Source organism: Anas acuta, chromosome 3, assembly GCF_963932015.1.
Source record: "Anas acuta chromosome 3, bAnaAcu1.1, whole genome shotgun sequence".
Lineage (NCBI taxonomy): Eukaryota > Metazoa > Chordata > Aves > Anseriformes > Anatidae > Anas > Anas acuta.
This window is the reverse complement of record NC_088981.1, coordinates 58,565,261-58,590,287: the sequence shown is the minus strand read 5'-3', so window position 1 is coordinate 58,590,287 and position 25,027 is coordinate 58,565,261. Positions and strand designations below refer to the sequence as shown.

The 25,027-nt window shown below is 39.3% G+C and overlaps 1 protein-coding gene and 1 long non-coding RNA gene across 5 annotated transcripts in view; one reads left to right on the top strand and one right to left on the bottom strand.

Annotated features, from left to right (window-relative positions):
- The window catches only part of PDE7B (phosphodiesterase 7B), a 175,763-nt gene extending 168,364 nt beyond the window's left edge, over nucleotides 1–7,399 (top strand). For all 4 annotated transcript variants that reach the window (XM_068677341.1, XM_068677342.1, XM_068677343.1 and 1 more), the window contains 2 exons: nucleotides 749–829; nucleotides 3,193–7,399. In XM_068677341.1, the coding sequence (XP_068533442.1) occupies nucleotides 749–829; nucleotides 3,193–3,410 (299 nt within the window). In that variant the 3' untranslated portion in view covers nucleotides 3,411–7,399. The remainder of the gene's footprint in view (nucleotides 1–748; nucleotides 830–3,192) is intronic.
- On the bottom strand, nucleotides 602–24,979 carry LOC137854210 (uncharacterized). Its single transcript, XR_011095018.1, has 3 exons — nucleotides 21,103–24,979; nucleotides 17,154–17,232; nucleotides 602–1,684 (listed from the first exon to the last, which is right to left on the bottom strand). It is a non-coding gene; the product is annotated as an uncharacterized lncRNA (long non-coding RNA).
- Between the last annotated feature and the right edge of the window lie 48 nt (nucleotides 24,980–25,027).

Below are 25,027 nucleotides of genomic sequence, written 5' to 3'. Positions count from 1 at the left end.
TAAAAATGCACATAGTGTGTACTGGGCTATAGAGGCCAGCCAGCACTAAAGCCAAAAATCAGACAGGACAATTAAAAAAAGCTTTTAAACAAAATCCGTGGATTTGAAGCAAAATGTTTATTTTGAGGTTGAATGTAATGTTTTGTCTGATTTATGGGAATGTTTCTTCTAAACAGCACTCACAACATCCTTATTAGTAAATATACTAGTAAATAAAAAGGACAAGCAGCACAGCTTAGCTTATAGGTAGCAGGTCTCATCCCTCCCATGCGGTGGCTAGGAAAGGGTCCGTACTGCCAGGCTCTATTGAGCTGGCCTTTAACAGCAATTTTCACAAGCACACAAGAGCAACTCACACAACCATACTAACCAAGATGAGGATTTTTTTCTAGAATATGTTTTCTGCAGTTTTCTAGTAGGAAGTGAGAGAAGCTCTTTTTAAAACGAAGGTCCTCAGAACACTTAAGTGCTCACATTTAAAGTTCTTTCAAAACTCGCCTTTCCTTAGAGATATTTTTCTTTCTATGCTTGCTTAGTTTATGCTGAAAAAATGCTTTAAAAAGTTTATGCTTAGATGCTTTTAAAAAAAAAGTCCAAAAAATGAAGGTACTTAGACATCTAACATGGTTTTCATTGGTGCAAGACTACAACTGATTAAATCCACATAGTTGCAGTCACCATACAAGTCTGATGTAGGTATGGAGAACAGACATAAGTGGCAGCAAATTATTTTCTTTTTACATTGTAGGTGACCTGGAACAAAAATTTGAACTGGAAATAAGTCCTCTTTGTAATCAGCAGAAGGATACAATACCAAGCATACAAATAGGTAAGTTTTAGCTTCATCCTGTTCTCTTCATCTTTATCACAGTATGGCACAAGCTCAAACAGAAACTGAAACACGATATGCAATAAAATCCATCTGTGACATAAACCCAGTGAATCAACAGCCAAGGTCAACTTTGTGAATCCCGAACACTTGATCTAGGATTGACTTCATGAGATGACACATGACCTTACCTCGAGGATGATCAGCCAGGTGCAAGCTTATTTCAACGGAGCAGTTATTTGTGATGATGAGAGAAAGCATCCCCACAACAGTTGAGCATACTGAGAAGCCTTCCAGTTTAAAGTGGTGTCACCATTATTTTTCTGTCCAGTTTCCCACAGATTCTTCATAAACACTCCATATCACAATGCTCCTGCAGTAGCAGGTTGCTGCAGAATTGGGTGCAGGAGGTGAAAAGATGACTGATTCATTAAGAGCCTTCAGACCATATTCATTGTTCCCCTAGTAGCAGTTCTCTGGAGATTTAGGGGCAAGAAGTCAGGACACAAGTTTTTCCATCTTCCCATCTTTTTTTCAACGCTTTAACTTGTCCTCCACAAACACTGTAGAGCACTGAGCAATTTTCACTTCTCCCCACTTGTTGCACCTTGGCATCCCCACAGCCTCCCTGTGCAGGACAGCAGATTGATCTCAAGCAGGGAGAGTGATCCCAGGGCAGTGTTTGCAGAAAACTCTCAGCAGCCCAGTGGTTAGCTTGCATTTGGTGTTCCCATAAATGTATCTGCAGTTTCACACCATATGCAGAGGATGCTAAGTGGACAGCTGTGTAGTCATACAATACTACCTGTCTCACAGCTGAACAAATGCTGCTAAGGTGTTCATCTTCCTTTCCTCCTGCCAGAAAAAACGAGGCAAAAGCAATGATTTAAAAGAAATTGTCTGATAATAGATAATACTGGTGGGCTTTTTCTCTCACATAATTGCTTGGGCAAAGCTGATTCACTTTACCAGAGAGATCAGGTTCAGCTTAACTGATGTAAAAACTTTACTGCAGCTAGGTTCAAACACCCAATAAAACTTAAACAGGGCTCATCCACATAAATAATTCATTTAGGAGCAGCAAAAATATATATATATATATATACAGCAAAGTTAGCCACAGCTTACAGTTTAGAGCCACCTCAGGTCACAGCTACCCACCCTGAGCTTCCCCCAGTCCCACCTGCACTGCTCACTCCCCATGAAGCTGCACAGTTTCTCTTCCATTCATGCTGGCAACTCAGCTAACAGTCCTGACATGGACGTCAATGTTCTTTAACTAGAAGAACCCGGCAGACCTCAGACACCAGCCACAGGGTTTGCAGCAATCCCCAGATAGCAATTTCATTTTGTGTCAGGCCTGTCCAGCCATTTCACAATTATAAACCCAACCATATAAAGGTTACAGCAGCCTACAGACACGTAAGACATGATGTGCAAATAAACGTACTACATTTTCTCTGTACCCACACAACAAGAAAACAGCTGTTTTTAAAACGTTTGTTTTTTTCTGAGCTCCTTTTTGTTGGAATCAAACTGCAGTTTAAATCTTAAAAGTGTTTTCATTTGTTTTCTTCTATCAAAGAGATTTTGTAACAATTCACTTAAATACAAGCCACCCCTGCATAGAGTAGGTGTTGTCGGCTGTACTCGTACAAAAGCCAACCCAAAGTTAAAGCCATTCCCCTGTGGGTCAGAATAGACAAACCTTTCTGACGCAGAGAAGCTGTGGCATAGTCTTCCCATGTGACAGTAAAGGTCAGCGCACAAATTTCAAGCACTGTCCTTGTCTGCACTCTGCAGTACAAAAGGCATCTATGACATACAGCATAGCATACAGAAGCCCTCAAGTTAATACACGCCCGGAAAGCTCTGGAATGGGAAGCAGAATAGCCACAGCAGCACTCATTGCTTTTGTAGTGATGACCTCAGGTACATGATGGTGCCCAGACACCACTACAGCCCATTCTCAGCTCTCTCAACCTAAATAAAAAAGAAACCTGTCCAAACCAACCATTCAATAAAAAGAATCATTACATAGGAAAAAAGGGGTCATTCTAATATGTATGGAAAAAAATCACAACCATCACATGTGATTGTACATAGGTTACTTTCTAATTTGAAATCTCAGAGTAGGATGGTCTCTGACTTTATTTACACATACAGATAGATCCAGACCTTCATTATATGCGCTGGTCAGCAGTCGCCAGTTTCAAGAGGAGCTGACAACTGCTGGAGGGTTTATTGTTACTTCTCTTCAAGGTTTTTGCTACTTGTATTGCTGTATTCTCTTGAGGCACTCTCTGGGGAAATGCCCTCAGGGAATGAATTTGTTCCTCACCTGCTGTACTTTCTTTCCCCAGGGTTCATGACGTACATTGTAGAGCCACTCTTTGAGAGGTGGGCCCAGTTTACAGGAGATACCCCCTTATCTGAAAATATGCTAAACCATCTCAGGAGGAACAAGGCCAAGTGGAGGAGTTTGCTCCATAAGCAACACAGCAGTAGTAGGAGCAATGACCACTCAGGTCAAGTGACTGGCAGCCAGGAACAGACTTTAAATGAAGAAGAGACTCCTTAGTGGCAGCTTTGCACTTTTCCTTATAGCACTGCTATCTCTGTCTTGATCACAGCAGCAAGCAAAACCCCGGGGAGCTAAGAGCCTGTTGTCAAGACCATGGAAAGGGAAGAAACAGCAAAGCAGAAGCTGTAAGGGTCCTCATGAACAAACCCACGGTTCTGCTGGGTTCCTTTCTGGATCTCCTTCATCTTCCTCTCCCCCTCTTCGTTCTGCGCATGCCTGATGCCATTCGTCACTTCTGATCACGAACTGCCTGAATGCGGAGTCCCAGCCAGCAGTACTGAAGCCGGGCCAGTTACTGCTGCCATGAAGCAGGGAAGATTACTGAGAAAACAGAGGAGATAGTGGCACTCTTGGTTATGTATTCATTTACCATGAGTCATACTGTGACATATGTATATAGGCCCAGAGCACCATACACTTTCCAGTCTGGCAGCTGGGCTGCACATTAAACCACCAGCATCTTCAGAACCCAGAGGACACTGGTTGAGTGAGACAGCGCTCACAGAGGGCAGAGAGAATCTGGTTATTTTAGTAATTAAAATAAAAACCTTTTTAACTTTTGTATTCTGTGCACTAAACAGATCTATAAACCTTGGACTGAAGTTTCTCTCCATATACACAACTCCAGTGTAACAAGGCTCATTTTGGTAATCATTTTTATGCCACTTTGGATAAAAGACAGGCATCTTCTTGTTGCAAGGAACAGTATTCCCTCGCAAATGAAAGGGAAGGTGTTGTACAGTCTAAACCTTTAAAACATGAACAGATCTATCTTTTGAGTACTGTTTCAAGTAACATGTTTATATTCATACGTGTACATTTTCTGTAAATACGAAGCGCTACTGATTCCCATGCCAAAATACTGGAGTACTGTGGGATTGCTACCTGTAAAAACATTGGCACTGTGAACAGAATACTGTTAGTTTTAATACAAGAGAAAGCATTTGTAAATATGGTATAGAGTTTATTAATATACACCATTGTTTGTGGATAAAAGCCTTAACTTTTAGCATCCTTCATTTTCTGATAGCTGCCAAAACCATACGATTATGATTCTGAACTGCCTTTCCACTATCAAAGGTGTATCAAAGGTCATTAAGGAATGAAGTCTGGCAGGATAACTTCTTGAAAACTTCAAACACATTCCATATGGGTCCATGCTGTTAATTCATGGCACCTTGCACATTCAGTCTAGGCAAATGCTTCACAGAGCCTGAAGTTTAAGTTCAAAAAACAAACAAACAGAAAGGTAAAAGCCAAAACCCCACAGCAACACCACATAATATGACAATTCAACACAACTAACATTTATTCTAGAGTGTGAATTTCTATTAAATAGCATAGTGATCTACAAAGCACGACATTCTAGTAATTCTGGAGTCCGATTGTTTTCTCGAGTGATGTTGTAGTGTAGCTGATATTCTCCCCCACATTCCCTACTTAGATAGCTGGCATCTAAATGCATTTATATTTTTTTTTATTTAAAAAATAAAACAAAAAAACTTCAACTGACTGCTAGATCTGTCTCACTCACTGAAGGAAATAAAATACTTTCCAGGCAGTCTGTTAAGAAAAATCCTTTTAACTACCGTAATAGCTGAGGAATTCTATGAACCCTATGTTCTCTTTGTTTTTGAAAGATACATGGCCTTATCTATGTCATAACCTCAGATCAGATATTCTTCTGTAAAGCTTTCCTTAAGCTTCAATCGTTTCAATGAGATTGCATTCTTGGACACTACTGTATTGCACCAAAGTGATTGTCCTCTCCCCTGCCCCCAGAAAAAACTAATTGTATTCAGTCAAAGTGCAATGTTGTTGTAAGCCCCCAGTACATCAAATCAGCATAACTCTTTTACAAAATATCTGTCCATATAAACATGTTTGGACACGATTACTTTGGACAGGCCAACAAAGAAAGCACTTAAATAGGCACTAGAAGGTGTTTGAGAAAGATAATGCTCACTTAAAGAAGTGCAAGGGAGATGTAGAATTTTTTTTCCATTGCAGGGAACATTGACTTTGTTAGACAAAGTTTTTGTGCGCATAAGGTGACTAATATGTTTAAAGGAAAACAAAAAGCATAAGGTTTAGTAAGGGATGTTTTAGTCTACTAATTTATTGGACATGTATCTTCAGAGAAAGGGACTGAAATCCAGTGAAATAGGAAGGTGAAATCACTAACTATGAGAAAACAAAGCATCTTGGGAGAGATGCTTTTCTTCTCTACCATTTTATAAGCTGTAAGTGGTAGAAAACCTTCCTCCCTCTTCTAAATGGGACTCACATATTAGAAGTACTATAACCATCAAAGAGAGGGAGTTGTAGAATAAAATTATTTCTAACTATAGGACATAAACGCCTTTTTAACCACCTGATGGTGGGGGTGGGAGTATCACTGCTTTATGGCTTTTTAGATATATCTTTTCTTCTGACAGATTTAGGACAATTATTAGGACATTATACAAGCAGTATAATGTGCTGCCTACAAGCACTTAAGTACCTACAAAAGAATATCATTTCCCCTGTTTTGCCTTTTTACTAAGAAATTGAAGCCATTTTCCATCTAGTTCAAAGAATTTTTAAAAATGTTCTGAGGTTTAGTTAAATAAACCTGGCGTCTAGCAGCATAAAAAGCTCTTGACAGACACATTGTTGTGTTGTTCCTGAGGAGCTTCCAGAAAATAGGTCCAACAGGAGAGCTTAGTGCACATCAAGATCTGCTATAGCTACAGCACAACCAAGACCTTTTCTGTAATTAGAGCCTATGGGGCCTATTACGAGACTGCTCTCACCAAGTTAAAGCTTCCTAATAAACTTTGAAAAGCTGCTCTTAAAATGAACAGGGTTTTTTGTTGTTGTCGTTGGTTTGGTTGGTTGGGGGGTTGGGGGTTTGTTGGCTTTGGTTTTTGTGGGGTTTTTTGGCTTTTCTTTTGTTTGTTTGGGGGTGAGGGTTTGGGTACACCGAACATACTTGCTAGATTTCAATCACCTTGTCTAATGAAACAATGTTTGAAATAGGTTCAGGGTGCCTCCAGAAATGCTTCTGTAGTTGTAAGCCAAACCCATTACACAAGACTGGGTCTGGACCAATTTGCCTCAGGTGCTCTAAACAGAAGTGAACTGAAAAATTAGGCTCTGGCAGCAGATGTCTGGCAATGAGATTCATTGGGGTCTGTAAGGCAAAATGCTATTGTTTGATTCCCCATAGACGACGGCAAATCAGACCTGATATGGCCGATTCAACAGCACCAGTGCTCAGTATACACTGTTGTGATACATGCTTGGTATTCCCTGGTTTGGAGGACATTTCGGTGCTGGGATTTCTCCCCAGAATCCCAACAGAATGCTGGATGAACTGAGTGGAAAAATTTATATGCAGATATATCAAGTATATGGATGTTTGTGCTGTCAGCCCTATTAGCCATTTTACAGAAAGGCCATGTAAATTATTTCTCTTTCTTACTGGGACAGTGCAGCTAAAAGGTTCTGCAGTTTTAAAATAGTTAGGCTTTTCATATATGTAATGAAGGAAGCAGAGAATCAGTAAAAACAAGAGCTTAACACACTAACTAAGCCACACAAATACAGTTCACTTGATTAAAACTCGGTTTCTTTAAATGTGGATTTTGTTTCATCAGAGACAAATTCTGTGTAAATAATTATTTTATTTTTCTTTTAAAAAAGAGTGGTGATAAGTGAATTTTTTAGCATGGTTAAAATAATGCATACGTATGCACTTTCATTAAGTAAAGGTTTGACCTGCCTTTGCGTTTCTAAGGGTCAACATTCTGGCCACCAACCAAAACAGGGAAAAAAAAAGGAGTATGAAAAATGTGTGCTTTTGAAAAACATAGACAGAGGAATAGGTGCCATTAAGTAGAGTCTATGGAGGATCTGCAGTTCTGTCTAACCTAGTATTGAACACGTTGATATTTTTTGTATGAAGTATTGGTTTTTGTGGGGAAAAAAAAAAAAAAAGCAAAGTCACAGAATGATCAGTGAGAAGGCTGCTACCACAGTAAATGGAATAAACCAGTTTTCAAACTGCATAGTTATCTCACCAGCTTTTCTAAGCTCTGATTGAACTATTAGAAGTTTCCAGCAAAACAGACAGAATGCATATAAGCCCTTCCAAATCGACTCTCCTTGGAAAGGAGAAACACTCAAGTAGTCACTTTTTTATTTCCAGGTATCAGTCAGGATAACATACATAATTTATAGCCTTACATTCTAAGATACTCAGCTAAGCTGTCCATAAGGTTCTCCCATTCCCCTCCTGATGCCACCACCCCCAGCTCATGGTCTACAGAGCTAATACTTAAATTTGAATTAAGATCCTGCAAATCAAAAAAAAAAAAAAAAAAGACATGCCAAAACCCAAACAAAATAATAATAAAATAATAATATTAAAAAACACACATGGCAAGCTTCATGCCATTAATATCATGAATATGTATCCAAAATACCTTGATTGGTGCAAACTATTATTGTATTATTTGTTTCTATAATCCATCCAATATTTTAGGTACATAAACTTTAAGTGCAGAGCATAAGTTTGACTTGGATGTAAAATATATTCTGCTTATCTTTGAATTCAAGATTGTATATGTCATGTTTATTGTAAAGCATTTTATATATACATATTCACATATCTTGTACAACTCTACGGGCCAAACACTGGTCCCACCAACTTCACAGGGACCAAGAATCAGCCCCCATATGTGCGTATATATGCCATATGCATCATTCTGAAAGGAAGCACTAGATTGTGTGAAAATGCTGTGACTGCTATGCAGTGATGCCAAGAGACTTAACTGTACCTTTTTTAACATACTGCTGTAAGTATTCATCATGTCAAAGAATGACAACTAATAAATAAATAAACAAAAAAGAAAGTGTCCAAAGTTCTTTGGTATAACCAGTTGATTAGAAAGCATGTCCTTAATTTGCTGAAGACACTGGATTGTCAAGACAGCAAAACTTCTGTTGCCATCCTCCCACTGCCTTGCCTTCCTACCAACAGAGAAATTATGTCTGTTGCACTGTTTCTGAAATGAACTTCTGTCTAAATTCACCCTTAGCTTTGCTCTAGGGATGGAGTGCAAATGGATTTACCACTAAAGAAAGTATTTCTGTATCTTTCTCTTAAATATACAGTGGAAGGATTTTCAAACCTCGGGGAAAACATTTCCCTGTTTAAGTATTTAAATGACAGGGAGTTGTCTTTTACTATTGTTTCGGTCAGCATGGATTCACGAAGGGGAAATCATTCCTGACCAACCTCATAAGCTTCTATAATGAAATCACCAGCCTGATGAACAAGGGGGTAGCCGTGAATACTGTCTTCCTGGATTTCAGTAAGTTTGGACTTTCCCCTGTAGGATCCTCATAGAGAAGCTGCTGATGTATGGGCTGGATGAGCAAACAGGGAGGTGGATCCAAAACTGAACAGCCAGGCCCAGAGCGTAGTGGTCAGTGGTGCAAAGTCTAGCTGGAGGCCAGAAACGAGTACCCCAGTGATCAATATGTGCTCTAGTCCTGTTTAACATCTCCATTACATGGCCATGACTATATGACTATAAGGATGTAGCGAGGCTGTGCAGGGATAAGATTAGGAAGGCCAAAGCTCATCTGGAGCTCAATCTGGCTACTGCTGTTAAAGATAACAAAAAACGCTTTTATAAATACATCAACACAAAAAGGAGGACTAGGGAGAATCTCCATCCTTTACTGGATGCCGGGGGAAACTTAGTTACAAGAGATGAGGAAAAGGCGGAGGTGCTCAATGCCTTCTTTGCCTCAGTCTTTAGCGGCAAAACCGGTTGCTCTCTGGATACCCAGTACCCAGAACTGGTGGAAGGGGACAGGGAGCAGGATGTGGCCCTCACCATCCACGAAGAACTGGTTGGTGACCTGCTACGGCACTTGAATGTGCACAAATCGATGGGGCCGGATGGGATCCACCCAAGGATACTGAGAGAACTGGCAGAGGAGCTGGCCAAGCCCCTATCCATCATTTATCAGCAGTCCTGGCTATCGGGGGAGGTCCCAGCTGACTGGCGACTAGCAAATGTGACGCCCATCTACAAGAAGGGCCGGAGGGCAGACCCGGGGAACTACAGGCCGGTCAGTTTGACCTCAGTACCAGGGAAGCTCATGGAGCAGATCCTCTTGGGAGTCATCATGCGGCACTTGAAGGGCAAGCAGGCGATCAGGCCCAGCCAGCATGGGTTTATGGAAGGCAGGTCCTGCTTGACGAACCTGATCTCCTTCTACGACAAAGTGACGCGCTGGGTGGACGAGGGAAAGGCTGTGGATGTGGTCTACCTTGACTTCAGCAAGGCTTTTGACACCGTCTCCCACAGCATTCTCCTCAAGAAACTGGCTGCTCTTGGCTTGGACTGGCGCATGCTTCGTTGGGTTAGAAACTGGCTGGATAGCCGGGCCCAAAGAGTTGTGGTAAATGGAGCCAAGTCCAGTTGGAGGCCAGTCACTAGTGGCGTCCCCCAGGGCTCGGTGCTGGGGCCAGTCCTCTTTAACATCTTCATCAATTATCTGGATGACGGCATTGAGTGCACCCTCAGTAAGTTTGCAGATGACACCAAGCTAGGTGCGTGTGTCGATCTGCTCGAGGGTAGGAAGGCTCTGCAGGAGGATCTGGATTGGCTGCACCGATGGGCTGAGGTCAACTGTATGAAGTTCAACAAGGCCAAGTGCCGGGTCCTGCACCTGGGGCGCAATAACCCCAAGCAGAACTAAAGGCTGGGAGAGGAATGGTTGGAGAGCTGCCAGGCAGAGAAGGACCTGGGAGTGATGGTGGACAGTCGGCTGAATATGAGCCAGCAGTGTGCTCAGGTGGCCAAGAAGGCCAACGGCATCCTGGCTTGTATCAGAAACAGTGTGACCAGCAGGGCTAGGGAGGTGATCGTCCCCCTGTACTCGGCTCTGGTGAGGCCGCACCTCGAGTACTGTGTTCAGTTTTGGGCCCCTCGCTACAAGAAGGACATCGAGGTGCTTGAGCGGGTCCAAAGAAGGGCGACGAAGCTGGTGAGGGGCCTGGAGAGCAAGTCCTATGAGGAGCGGCTGAAGGAGCTGGGCTTGTTCAGCCTAGAGAAGAGGAGGCTCAGGGGTGACCTTATTGCTCTGTATAAGTATATTAAAAGAGGCTGTAGCGAGGTGGGGGTTGGCCTGTTCTCCCACGTGCCTGGTGACAGGACGAGGGGGAATGGGCTAAAGTTACGCCAGGGGAGTTTTAGGTTGGATGTTAGGAAGAATTTCTTTACTGAAAGGGTTGTTAGGCACTGCAACGGGCTGCCCAGGGAGGTGGTGGAGTCACCATCCCTGGAAGTCTTCAAAAGACGTATAGATGTAGAGCTTAGGGATATGGTTTAGTGGGGACTGTTAGTGTTAGGTTAGAGGTTGGACTCGATGATCTTGAGGTCTCTTCCAACCTAGAAATTCTGTGATTCTGTGATTAATGATCTGGAAAGAGTGCACCCTCAGCATATTCACACAAACGACACAAAGTCAGACATGGGAGACTGACAAGAAGGCCATCCACCGGGACTTTGACAGTCTGAAGAGGTGGGCTGACAAGAATCTCATGAAGTTCAACAGGGAGAAGCACAGAGTCCTGAACCTGTGGAGGAACAAACCCAGCACCAGAACATGCTGGGGGCAGCCCAATGCTGCAGTAAAGGAGCTGGGAGTCCTGGGAGTCACCAGTCAACCAGTCAACCTTGCTGCCAGTATTCTTGGCTGCATTAGGCAAAGCATAGGCGGCGGGTCAAGAGAAGTGATCCTTCCCCTCTACTTAGCATTGGTGAGGCCACATCTAGCATACTGTCTCATTCTGGGCTACCCAATACAAAAGAGACATGGACATACTGGAAAGAGTCCCCCAGAGGGCTACTAAGATACCAAGGGACTTCAGCATCTCTCCTATGTTGAGTGTCAGGAAGAATTGGATCTGTTTAGCCTGGAAAAGAGGAGGCTCAGGGGAAGAATCTTATTAGTGTGTATAAATACCTGAAGGGAGGGCGCAATGAAGACAGAGCCAGGCTCTTTTCAATGATGCCCAGTGCCGGGAGAAGAGGCTGCGGGTACAAACTGAAACACAGGAGGTTCCATATGAACACCAGGCAGCACGTCTTTACCTTGCGGGTGATGGACCACTGGCACAGGTTGCCCAGAAATGTTGTGGAGTCTCCCTCCTTGGAGATCTTCAGAAGCTGCCTGGACAGTACTGGGCACCCTGTTCTCGGTGTCTCTGCTTGAGAAGGGGGGTTGATCCAGAAGGCCTCCAGAGGGTCTTCCAGCCTCAGCCATTCTTTTCATAGAATGGCCTGCATTGGAAGGTACCTTAAAGATCATCTAGTTCCCACCCCACTGCCACAGGCAGGGATGCCACCCACTAGATCAGGTTGACCAAGGCCCCATCCAGCCTGGCTTTGAATTCTGCAATTCTCTGGTTCAGTTCCAGTATCTAGTTCTCCTTAATATCATTGCTCAGTTTTAATTTCACTTCTCATTTGTGGACCATGTTATTTATGATACGTGCAACATATATGAGCTTTGTGAACTTTAACTGAAAATATTAAAAGCATTGATATTCTCCACAGGTGCATGCTTCTAAGTGAAAAATGTTATTGCTGATAGACATTTTGCCACTTCTGGGACTCTTCTTGTTGATTTTGGCATGCTTCTAAAGGCAGAATTTATCCGTTACCTCAAAGTCTTTAGAAACAATGCTCACAGTTTGTGCAGAGCATATGCCACAACAGAGTCAAATATAGGAGCAGGAAATATCTTTGGTTTCAGTGTTATTTAGACAGTATTTTAAATGCATCCTCTGGAAGGAAAAAAAAAAAAAAAGAGAGAGAGAGAGAGAGAGAGAGAGAGAAAGAAAGAAATCCTTCAGAATCACAAGAAAAAGCATTTCCATATGTCCCTGAATGCAAGCTGGATTGCAGAACAGATTCTAGAAGGAAACCCCTTGGAGATCTGTCCTATATATGGATGGAGTTGTGATGGTTTCTCCAGAAGTTTTACATTGTCAGCATTGGAAAACCACTCAGAATGTTCCACAATGGATTTTAGCAGTGTTAGTTTCAATAACAGCTAAGTCAATACATCTTCCTACTGTGCATAGCCACTGTCTGTATAGATGTTGATGTTTAATGGTTCAATACAAATATAATGTAGGCTAGCATGTTGAAATGAATCACCAAACTTAACAGCAAAAGAAAAAATAATATGACTAAAAAAATAAAAATAATTGAACAGACAGATTGAGAGCTTCCGTTTTCCCAAATCCAAGCAAGGGAAAACAGAGTAAAAATTAAAAAAAAAAAAAAAAAAAGTGGAAGTCGCTCCGACAAAAAACCATTTAAATTCAGCTATGTGTTTAAAGGTTAAAGGGTGCTGAACATTTACATAAACAAAAAGAAAATCCATGGATAAAAACAAGTATTACTAAAATCATAACCTTGTAGAAAATGTACTTTAAGACATAAATCAAGCTTTGGTCTAGAGCAAAACTTTCATGCCCTACTAATGCAGGTCAGGAACCGTTACAGTCCAAATCCAAAGCTTTTATTTGTATATTCAGAGGATTCCTGTGAACTTAGTTCATGCATAAGCATGTTCATGAAAGAAATGTAACTCCAAAGAAAATAAAACCAGCATTGCATCTATACATGTATTTGATACCTGGCCTCATTTCTATAACAGGACCTATCAACACCTGGAGGCAAACTCAGGGCTAGTCACTGCAGGCAATCAAAATCCAAAGAAAATAGGAAGTACTAAAACATATGGTAGATTCAGGGTCAGATTCAAGAAGATAGATTACTTTTTCCCCAAAGACTACTTTATTTGTATCTTGCACATTTTGTATTGGATAAATATATTTCCATGCAATTATTAGAAAGCAAAAAGCTTAGGAAGAAGTGTTTGCTTAGGAAAAAGTGTAGGAAGAGAGCCTGAATTTAATCTTTCTTTGCCACATCTTTCCTCTGCACGAGGTTTAAACATACCAGTATGTAACCTTGCATTACCAATAGCCTTCATTTTCTTTCTGAGCAGTTCCGCTATGTAAGCCTACATGTTTGCAGAACCTGGCCTTTCAAATATAGGATGCTTACAAAACAATCTGCCATTTTTTGCTATTATAGCTCAAAAGTCACGTTGTACATGAAATGCTAGCTAAAGATGGAATCTATTTATTTTCACTTTGGTAACGTTTTGGAGCACTCTACTACTAGACCAGAACCCTACAAGAGATATGAACAATACTGCTATGCTGCTTCTACCACAAGTCTTCACAAAACATGCAATTTAATAACAAATTCATGTTACTTCAAAACTCAAAAGAAAACCACCACAGATCCTGTGGAGAACTAGATCTGAAAGGAAAGCATTTATTTTAATGATACAGTAGTTCATCTCCTTCAACTTTGTGGAAAAAGTGAACCGATCAGACATAAGTATGTTTAAAAATGTATATACATTTTGCTGTTTTCTTCTGGGAAAGAGTTTACTCCTTCGCTAGTCCAACTACAGTTCATTCTTTCTGGTACCTCAGTATCATTAATTTAAAGGGAGAAGTTACATCATCACTCTTGAGTTACTTGACAGCTTAGAGTTTTGCCTGTGGGTGTTATATTGCTCTCAGGAACATCTTATATAATAATGCAGATGTCATTTTTCAGCTGGCACAGCACATCTACGAACTTAAATTTTACTGAGATCCATCAGAGTATGGATTCTTCTTAAAGCTCTGCAAATCAGCAGAGTTGCACTTTCAGAAGTAGCACAGACTCCTCCCTCTGAAACGGAAAGTACTTTTAAAATGTAAAAGATACAAATACCTTTAATAAAAAGCTGGTCTCTTTGTGAAATAAGCTATGATAAATACATTAGAAAATATACATACTTCAGAGCTTCCTGCAGGAGGTAACATAAGGAACTCCTAATTCGACTGAGAAAAAGGAAAGAGAAATAACTTCTCATTTTCTGAGAGGTAACTCAGCCAAGAAAAATCTCTTAGAAAGTTCACCTAACAGATTCATTTACCTGAGACCTGAGCTTTTAAATGTAATAAGTTTTGATCATCTAGAACTTATAGGGGTTTTGGTGTGTTTTTTTGTTTTGTTTTGTTTTTTTTGGGGGGGAGGGAGAAAACAAGGTGTTCTTTATATTTCTGTACTCTGTAGAGAATTTACTTTAAAACTACTTTTTAGGTTATAGTATAGAGAACAAGTAATGAAAAACCACCACTTCCTATTGTAGATGTCACGCTCACCGTTGAAATGAACTCTCACTTAAATTATTCTAGCTTTCACTTCCTGCTACTGGTTACTATTATGTTTCTCTCTGTCAGAAAAAGAGTTTTTTAGTACCTTATTTATTATTATTTCTCTTCGTGCATTCACAGCCATATCAGGTCAATGTAAACAGAAACAGACTTTCTGTTTCTGAAAAATACCAGGCACAAACTATAAATTTGCACAATTTGGAGAGAACTCCTTTATCACTTTCCATCCAGCTGTACTAGAACGTACTCTGTTTCTGAGAACCTAATTTACTACAGTATTATCATTTGCCATCACTCCCATCTTCACTATTTCTCAAAATTAAATTATTATTATTTTTTTTAATTATCCACAAATTCATTACTAAAAGCATGTTAATCTAGGTTAATCTCATTAACCTAGAAGAATTCCCTATAATCCCAGCGGAAACACTTCCTTACTTACTATTATGTGGCATTTAATCAGTTCTACATCTATTTAACATGTATTTTATGGATAATATGAATACTATATTTTAATTAACAATACACTTTGTATTACAGCTATTTTTTGTCAAACATAATTTAAAATATCTATTTTCTAACAAAGATACGTTAGATTAATCCAGTAATTACCTAGACATTTCCAAAGCTGCAATAGGATCTCACCATACATATTCAATCTTTTTGCCTAGAACTAGACACATGTTAATTGACTTAAAGTTACCCATTTTACTCTACTTAAAAAGAAAATTTAGATACCACAATAGTTTTCCAAGGTTTATTCAAAACAAACATACAAGGCCAAAGGCCTCCTTCAGCCCATTTCTTTAGAAATTTCAGATTCACATTGTTTAAGCATCCACAGTTCAAGGTTTGTTTGTCTTTTTATTTCACTCCTAACCATCAAGATTTAACTTATTCCTCCATTAGAAAAGAATTACTTAAAGAAGAATTGCTTAAATAGTGACTTTTTTTTTTTAAGTAAATACTTTTTTTTTCCCCTAAAATCTATGCAATTAGTGAGACTTCAATTCTTGTTTAATCATCTGATCAGCAATAACTTTCAAATTAAAGCACAAGTGACCATTACCACACGTGATGTTCATGACCCTCTACTCACATCAGATCAGCTCTTCACAATTATTTTGCTCAGTGAAGGTCTGACCACACATCACTGGTCTTGATTGTAATGGAGATCTGTATGCTAGAGAATAAGGACTTGGTCCTATGATCACAATGCAACCTCCTTCCTCCATAGCTCTTATTATGCGAGAAGGAGGTCTATGGGAAAGAAAAAGATAGCAAATTTGTACAGCTGTGTAGAAGTAGAGCAAGTTTCTGTGGGTTCCCCAGGCAACTACTAGCTTAGGGTACTCTCTAGCTCAGGCTATTCTCCTAGCAACAGCTCTACTAGCTCACAAAGCACGTAGCGGGATCTCCCTAATTCAGTTTGTTTAACTTACCAGATGTTAATATTCCTTTATTTGTGATCTCAAAATTCTAATTCAACATTGTAAGAAACATAATACTGACAAATTAGGTTATAGAGCAGACTATTTTGTAGAGATCAGTTTCACTAGCAGCCTCTTTGTTCTAACATACAAAACACAAAGTACATGTATACTCTTCACAGCTTTAAAAAGTCTATGCCATTACTGAGAAATAACTAAAGGACTGAAGACATACTAGAAGATTTGGAGGGAAAAAAAATAGACCCTTGTAAAACCACAACAAGCAAAACTTTATTGTAATCTGTATAAACACAGACAGGGAATACAAGAGGAATAGAAGCAAACACAACCATTTCAAAAACATTTGAATGGTCAAAAGGGCAGATAAGGAACAGGAGCTGCTGATAATGCCCACATTTCACCTGAGTCAAATCAAAGTAAAACTTCAAACTAGATATTTTTATTATTACAAAACACACTGACTTTCAGATTACTTTCCCACTATACATGCTGGTACAGTAGCTCCTAACTTAACAAAATTAAAAACAAGAACATTGAGTTTGACCTTTATTCAGAAACACTTCCTCACAAGCAAAGAGCGTAACAAAAACAGCCTGGTTTATCAAGTCTGCCTCAGTAGATGGTAGTCAAATACGGTATACAATTCAAGCAATATAATTGCTTGAAAAAGGGTAATGGAAGAAAGACAACTAAAATACCATCTGGACAAAATAAGTAACAAACTGTGGAATGCACATACAGAATAACAGCAATCTGAAAGACAAAGAAAAAACTCACCAGTAGTAGCACAGACAACCACCCTCAATGACAACTACTGTGGTTTTGTAACTTTTAAAGGATATTTCTACAGTTCTTACTACCTTAAAAAGAAGAAAAAGGAACAAATACAGTCTGTGTACTATAAGATCACAGTGCATTAAACAATAGTAAGGCAACAACACAATGTGAAGAAACTAAAACTAAGCTTACTTTGAATTTCTCTGTACTCCTTTTACCCAGCAGCTGTTGCTCAGTGGCTTGCTCTGCATTACAGCAGGTGGCTCTAATTCTGAAACACAAGGCAGAAACAGACACCTTCACTTAAATGTTGCAGCCAAGCTAAAAGCTATGTTTTATTTCTAGATTATGTTCTACAAATTCAGCAAATTATCATAAAACTAACTTCAGGAAGATGAAATCTTTCTGTTTTCAGCTTAGTCTCTTGCAGCAGACCGATGGACCATATCCCAAGTTCTTCATAGTTCAAGGTGAACTATAGTATGGTATAGGTTAGGTATGCTTATTTAATCTGGAGACAAATGCTGTGTTAAGTTCCACTGCAGCAACTCTGATGAAATCAATAGTGATGCAGAAGCATCAGTGAAAGTTAACGCTTTCTGCAAACTTACTCTTATTTAGTCTTAAGATTGCACCTAAATTTGTTCAAATCATTATTTACACATAAAGAGCAAAGGGTGTGCATACTGATAGGAGCAAAGTATAATCTTTCATCTGAAAAAAAAATGTAATTTTTTTATGCCAGATGGTCCCTTTGATATTGAATCAGAAAGTAGCAACATATTTTCTCCAGTAGAATCTAAAAGTTGTTCATAAAAATCCATTCAATTCAGGGGCAATTCTCATTACTTAGGTACTACATCACAGACAGAAATTTTCTCCGAGTCTTTTTAACATGGGATATGAGAGGATATTTCTTCAGGAAAAGCTTTCTGCTAGAAAAGCTCTTTAATTCACCACATAAAATCTTCTGTCTGTTCTAGATGCTAAACATGGAGGGAAACGAAGTAGCAGGTTTATTTTGTGCATAAGAATAAATTAGCCTGATGTTGACTTTTTATTAATCCAAGTACAATAAATATAGTTCATTGTAACACTAGTAAATTAGAAACATGTGCCTCTACAATCTAGTGAGAATCGCTAAAAGATAAAAATATAAAGGGATTTACTGTTAGACCTATTACCGACAAAATAAAATTATTTAAATTTAAGATTTACAGCATAGATCTGGTAAAACACTGCTCTCTTGTGGTTAAGTACGTACAGTTCAGCCACAGAATATATGAAAGATTTTCATCAAATATTTTCAGAAACTTCAGAAACTTTCAGAAACTTCAAAGTTGTTTTACTCTAAGGTGTTTTTTGCTGGTAAGGGAATTTACCACAGCCAGTTCCAACTCCACCCCTCCACGCCATGTTACTGCTGCCTAAATATGGCAATTCAGGCTCCTGCTTTTGGTTCTCTGACCCATGGAAATTAGATACTTCTATTAGTCTTAAACAAGAGGTTTGAGTATTTCTATTCCAATATCAACAAAAATGAAAGTCTGAACACTTCTGCTCACACATGTAAATAACCTGCTCTTAGAGCCTTCTTCAGCCTTTCAGGCAAACAACCTGAACAAAAATGTAAAGAGGACTACAAATATAGCTGGAACAAATGGACTCCATTGTTTTTCTTTCAACAAACAAATCAAATCCCCATTGCAGAGAGAACAATCCTGCTGACAGGATTATTGGGAAAAATAATGAATATAAGAAGAATGGTCTTTTGATTATTATAAGTAGTTGTTAGAACTAATTCTCTAAATAAATAATGCTCTGGAAACTAACGTCTAGCACAATCAAGAATGTCTCTCAGCTGAGTAGCTAGATAATAGCTAGCTAAAACAAAGCTGTGATATTGCAAGTCAAACAACTACTCCAAACTCCAACTGCAAAACATTAACATTTGAATTTAAAGAAAAAGCTCTCTTAAACAACACAGGTTTTAGAAACCTCATTTATGCTAGGACAGCAAGTTCAAATTTTAGGTGTTTCCATGTACGTTTGAATGAATTAGGATTCATATTAACAATTAAGTGCCCAAATTTCCCAAATAGGCTCATCAAGTCTTCTGAATTAGAAATTATTCTTGACAAATTAAGTTCTCTGTTTTTCAGTCAATTATTTTCTAGTTCTGTTAAACATAGGCCAAATGACTTTATTTATTCGTAACAGAATTAAGGATACATTGGTTAGTATCAGTTATCTTATACTAATATACAGAAGATAAATGCTCTTCTATCTTTATATGTTGTGTGTTATATATAATAGTTATTTTATAAACACATGCCCACAGATGAACAGACAAAACAGTCCTTTGCCAAATAATTATAGATACAAAAAATACATTATAAAATGGATGATAAATAGAAATTATTTTTTTCAGTGACTGGTATTAAAGGGAGAAAATATTTCTGAAGCATAATAATTTAAAAATAAGCTGGGCAAATAATACTAAAAAGGATAAAATATTTCCCAAATGGATACAGCTGTCTTCTTTAGCCTTTACCCACAACATAATTTTATATATTGTTGAAACTACTTCAGCCGTTAGACAGCGGGCTTGTAAACAAAATGGTCTAAGCTGTACGTATGGAGCATGATGTCCATGGATATAAACCACTGAAACATTTACAAACACCAGGAGATGAAAAGGCTTTTCAAGAACCCTTCCAGACTGCGCCTTACACATCACATAGAACTAAGGGAGCAAGTTCAGAGGAGGGCTAAAAAAAGATTAGAGTGGAGCATCTGTCGTACAAAGACAGGCTGAGAGTACTGGGCCTGTTTAGCCTGGAAAAGAGAAGATGGAGGAGAGACCGCATTAGTGTATATAAATATCTGAAGGAAGGGTGTCAAGAGGATGAAGTGCCAGCCCAGGAGCCATACCACAGGGTGCAGTCCTTCAGAAACACACTGCTCCAGCATGGGAGCTTCATCTGGGGTAAAAATCAGGCACGTTTTATAACTTTTATACATCTTACCAAAAGAAGGCATAGGACAAGGGGGAATGGTCTTAAACCAGAAGAGGATAGACTAGGCATTAGGAGGAAATTCTTCACTGTAGAAGGGTGGTGAGGCACAGGTTGCCCAGAGAAGCTGTGGATGCCCCATCCCTGGAGGTGTTCAAGGCCAGGCTGGATGGGGCTTTGGTCAAGCTGATCTGGTGGGTGACATCCCTGCCTATGGCAGGGAGGGGTTGGAGTTAGATGATCCTTAAGGTCCCTTCCAACCCGAGCTGATCTTGGAGGCCAGCGTCCCCCAGGGGTCCAGTCTTGTTCAACTTACTCATCAGTGATCTGGATGATGGAAAGGATGTGCACCTTCAGCAAGTTTGCTGACAACACAAAGCTCGGAAGAGTTGATAATACTCCAGAGGGCTGTGCTGCCATTCAGAGGGACCTCGACAGGCTGGAAAGTTGGGCGGAGAGGAACCTCATCAGGTTCAACAAGGGCAAGTGGAGGGTCCTGCACTGAGGGAGGAATAACCCCAAGCACCAGTACAGGCTGGGGGCTGACCTGCTGGAGAACATCTCTGCAGAGAGACGTGGGGTTAATTGTGGACAGCAGGCTGACCATGGGCCAGCAATGTGCCCTTGTGGACAGGAAGGCCAACGGTATCCTGGGCTACATTCAGAAGAGTGTTGCCAGCAGGTCCAGGGAGGTGATCCTCCCCCTCTACTCAGCCCTGGTGAGGCCACACCTGGAGTATTGTGTCCAGTTCTGGGCTCCCCAGTACAAGAGGGACATGGAACTACTGGAGCGAGTCCAGAGGAGGGCTACTAAGATGATGAGAGGACTGGAGCACCTGTCATACGAGGACAGGCTGAGAGATCTTCCAGGCCTGTTTAGCCTGGAAAAGAGAAGACTGAGGAGAGATCTCATTAATGTATATAAATATCTGAGGGGAGGGTGGAGCCAGTCTCTTTTCAGCTGTGCCCAGGAACGGGACAAGAGGCAACAGGCACAAAGTGAAGCACAGGAAGTTCCGGCTGAATATGAGAGGGCACTTCTTTACTGTGAGGGTGACAGAGCACCGAACAGGTTGCCCAGAGAGGCTGTGGAATCTCCTTTTCTGGAGATATTCAAAACCCACCTGAATGCCATCCTGCAAAATGTGCTCTAGATGATCCTGCTCAGCAGGGTTATTGGACTAGGTGATCTTCAGAGGTCCCTTCCAATCTCGACCATTCTGTGTTTCTTTGATGTGTCAGTCAAACTGCAAGAAACAAAACCAGAATTATTTATATAAACAGGTAAATGTAACAAGACATAGTGCATGTCTTTCTTCTTTTTATAACTTGAGTTTTTCAATCCCACAACATGTCCATTATTTTTGATAACTTTTTTTAGATTCTTCGTTTTCTTACAAAATCTCTTCTATGCTTACTTTCTGATACTTGTCCATTTTTATTATGCAATTTACAGTAGCTTCAGCTTCATACTTCAACAATATCCGAAAAATGAAAGTTTCTCTCTATATACATTGGTGATTTACAGTAGGTATCCTATTCCTTCTAGTTAAGCTACATACTTCCAACACAAATCTTTGAAATTAAATTGGATAATTTTAAGTACAGTGAGGGTCTCTGAGGGAAGCTCATATATTTATCACTATGAAATTTATCTATTTCCAGTTTCTCAGAGGCAGAACTATTTTTGTTAATTAAAGCCAGCATACTTGCTGATGAAACTGATGGTTTAAGTGTGCCTTTTTTATAATAGATGCTCTCTTCTTACTTTTAACATGTTTCTTTTATCCCCTGAGCATTAATATTCTCTTTTAATAATCCATATAGTTTAGAAACAGTAAATCTTGAAGGAGACAGTGTCCAAGGTAGACAGTCTGACTGTGCTAACCCAGGAAGAAATATTGAGACAAGAGGTTGGTCAGTTATCCAAATGGGAAATAACTAGAAAATATATATTCTACAAAACATGTGCCGTTGCATGCAAGCAGTAGTGTAACAAAGGAAAAAAATTTAGTACCTTTGTTGCAGAAACATGACAATGACTTCACTTCTAAATTATACTAAATTATGTAAGTAAGGCAAAAATATAACTGAATAAGAAGCACACACCCACCTTGTGTAGATTTTATCCATGAAAAAAAGATTTTCAAAAGTTTTTGAAAAAGAAACAAAAGTTTGAGCTTTAAAATAGAACTGAGAAAGGACAATGTGTTCCTTTAAAATACCTCCAAAAATATGAATCAGTTCACTAGTTTGGAACTCAAACAGAATCACAAAATCAATTAGTGTCCTTTTAGTCCTATAAATCTTTTAACTACCATTTAGTCTCTACAAAGTCAATTATGAAAAGTTCGCTTTAAAGGTAGTTTGAAAGAATTTGGTAATTAATGCCTAGACTTACACTTCAAAAGTTTCAAGAAGCATTTTCTGTATCTGGCAAAAAATTTCCTAAACAAGATAAAAGGGAAAAGAATGAGCTGTGGGCTGACACATGAAGAAAAATTTATGAAATGTCAGGCATATAAAGAATATAAAGCAGGATAAATAATACATGTATGTGAAAACCTGCTTGGTTTTACAGTCTTGAACCCTGTCAGTTTCCAAATTCTAGAGGTTTGTCATTAAAACTTTAAGAGAACCATCAAGCCTTCAAGCCTAAATCAAATCCCTAAAGGAACTGTTGTTCATTTCAGTTCTTTTCAAAAACCTTAGCACAATTGTCAAGATGTTTCACCTGAAGCTAGCTGACCTTGTATATTGAGTAACTTACTCTAACTGTGATTCTATAATAAGTTATTATTAAATTATGTTGAAGAACATTTTTTATATTTTATAACAAATCTTATATTTACAACATAAATTGATTTATTATAAAATCTCAATGCCTAAATGAACAGATAAAAAATAAAGTTATTATTTATTAATACTCATTAAACTATACATTCGACTGTACATAGCAATACACTCTCAATGCCAAACTGTTCAGCATCATGAATACTAATGCCTGAGAAAGAAAAATAATAATAATTACTAATATTAAGGACAATACTGTTCAGGAAAACAACAGTATTTTCTCACTTAGAGTTGTAATAATAAGGTCTTGCATCTTAAAACAACTCTTTAGCCACAAGTTGCTGAATCAAATCATGCCAATGACTGAGGATAATCTGAATCTCAAATTCTCACTCATTTCTCTCATCCCAGTGGGGTTATAATGCCTGTTTTGACCACTAGCACTGTTACTAACCACTTATTTGCCTGCAGGGCTTACCCCAAGAGTTCAGATGAGGAAGGCAAAGTCTAACCTTTTTAACCTTTGTCAAATAGGTTTTTGCAAGAGCCCCATATATAATTATTTTAGTAGGACTAAAGAACAATGTAATCAGTTCCTGAAAAGAGCAATAGACTGAGGGCAGCAGATACTGTTGCATATTCTCAGCTGTGCTTTTCCCCCATACTCTGTAGCTAAAAAGGCAGACATAACAAGTTACATTTAAGTTGTTCGTCACAGGTAATAAGTATCAAGACAGGTCTTCTATTTTACGGGAATTTGTCAGCAAAAGTGATGTTCTTACAGTTCAGGTAATTTAATTCTGAGTCTCCTCACCCAACCCCTGTATTGCCAGGAGTTGTATTGCCATTGAGCAGTTCATCCAGGGACCACATGTAGACAAGTTTATTTGTAGGTAAGCAGGGCATGGATAACCTTAGACAACATCAAGTTGCTTCCAAGCTGTTGATACAGATGTTCTGGTAAAAAAAGATAAGATGATTCATTCTGAAAGGGAGAAAAATCTCTTCTGCAATGGGTGCTTGCATTTTCATTACTGACCATCACTAAATTTTGCAACTTCTTTATATTGAAACTGTCAGATGCTAGTAGTTATCTCTCCCAAACTTCTCAAGGTACGCCAGGTTCATCACCTCATCAAATTTACAGCTAGAACTACGTAAAATAAAGAATCTGTTCTCTTAACATACATAGGCAGTACATAGCTAGGAACAAAAAATCCTACACAGGACCATGACTTTCCCCCACACCTCTAAGGAAGTGTATTAACTGTACAGACTACTACAAAGTAGTAGCATAATTCACTTTGACACAAAAATCAGAGATACTACCCAATAACCTGGAGGGCCAAACAGCTCATTAAAATTTCTAGATGCTTCTGAAGTCTGGCACTAGATACTTGGCTTAAGTGACATCAAGAGAAATTGTGGGGATAATTCCTTTCTAAAGTTCTGGGAATCCACTTTCAAATCCCAAATCCCTGCTGTGAACTGCAGTCTGGAGAGAACAGAAGATATACACACAGAGTCCGAAATAATAGTTCTTCCCAAAGAAAAGAAACTACTGATCACATAAAGCAATTGACATAGAAAAGACTACACTGTCCAGAGCTTTCCAGATTTACAGAGTCTCTCAGCAGGAATTCCACCTTAGCATTTGTCAGTCTCAAGAGAATGGTCACAAACGCAGGGAGCCCCTGGCTCTACGGAGGCTGGCATAGCAGAAGAGGGAGCTTGCTCCACCTCTTCACACTTCATATGCTGAAAAAAAGGGAGCGCTTTCACAAGCTTTACTCTCAACAGGACCCCCTTGCCCTCATATCCTTTTTTGCAGGTGCCCATGGACTTCCTTCACAGTTGTTCCCTGCTGCCCTAGTATTTCAGAGACCAGAGCAGCAGACAAAAGACAACAGAGAGCTTTGATAGAAGAGGTTAAGATTACTAAGCAGAGGGCCAAGCTGGCTATTCTGTGAGGATTTCACAGCAGTTCTGAGGCTTAGGTAGAGAATGTAGAAAATGTGTATTTTAAAAGCAGAGAGAAAGGTAAGGGCAGGCTGTTACGGACTGCAAAAGGAATGAGAGAACATAATAAAGAATAAAAATTACTAAATTCAAGAAAAAAACATATAGGAGACATGATTTAAAAAATGAAGTATTTGTTGTGGTTAAGCACCCAGCCTCACAGCTGAAAACAGAACAACAGTTACATCATGAAATTAGAAATTCTGTGAGGAAAAAAAAAAAAAAAAAGAATTTGGA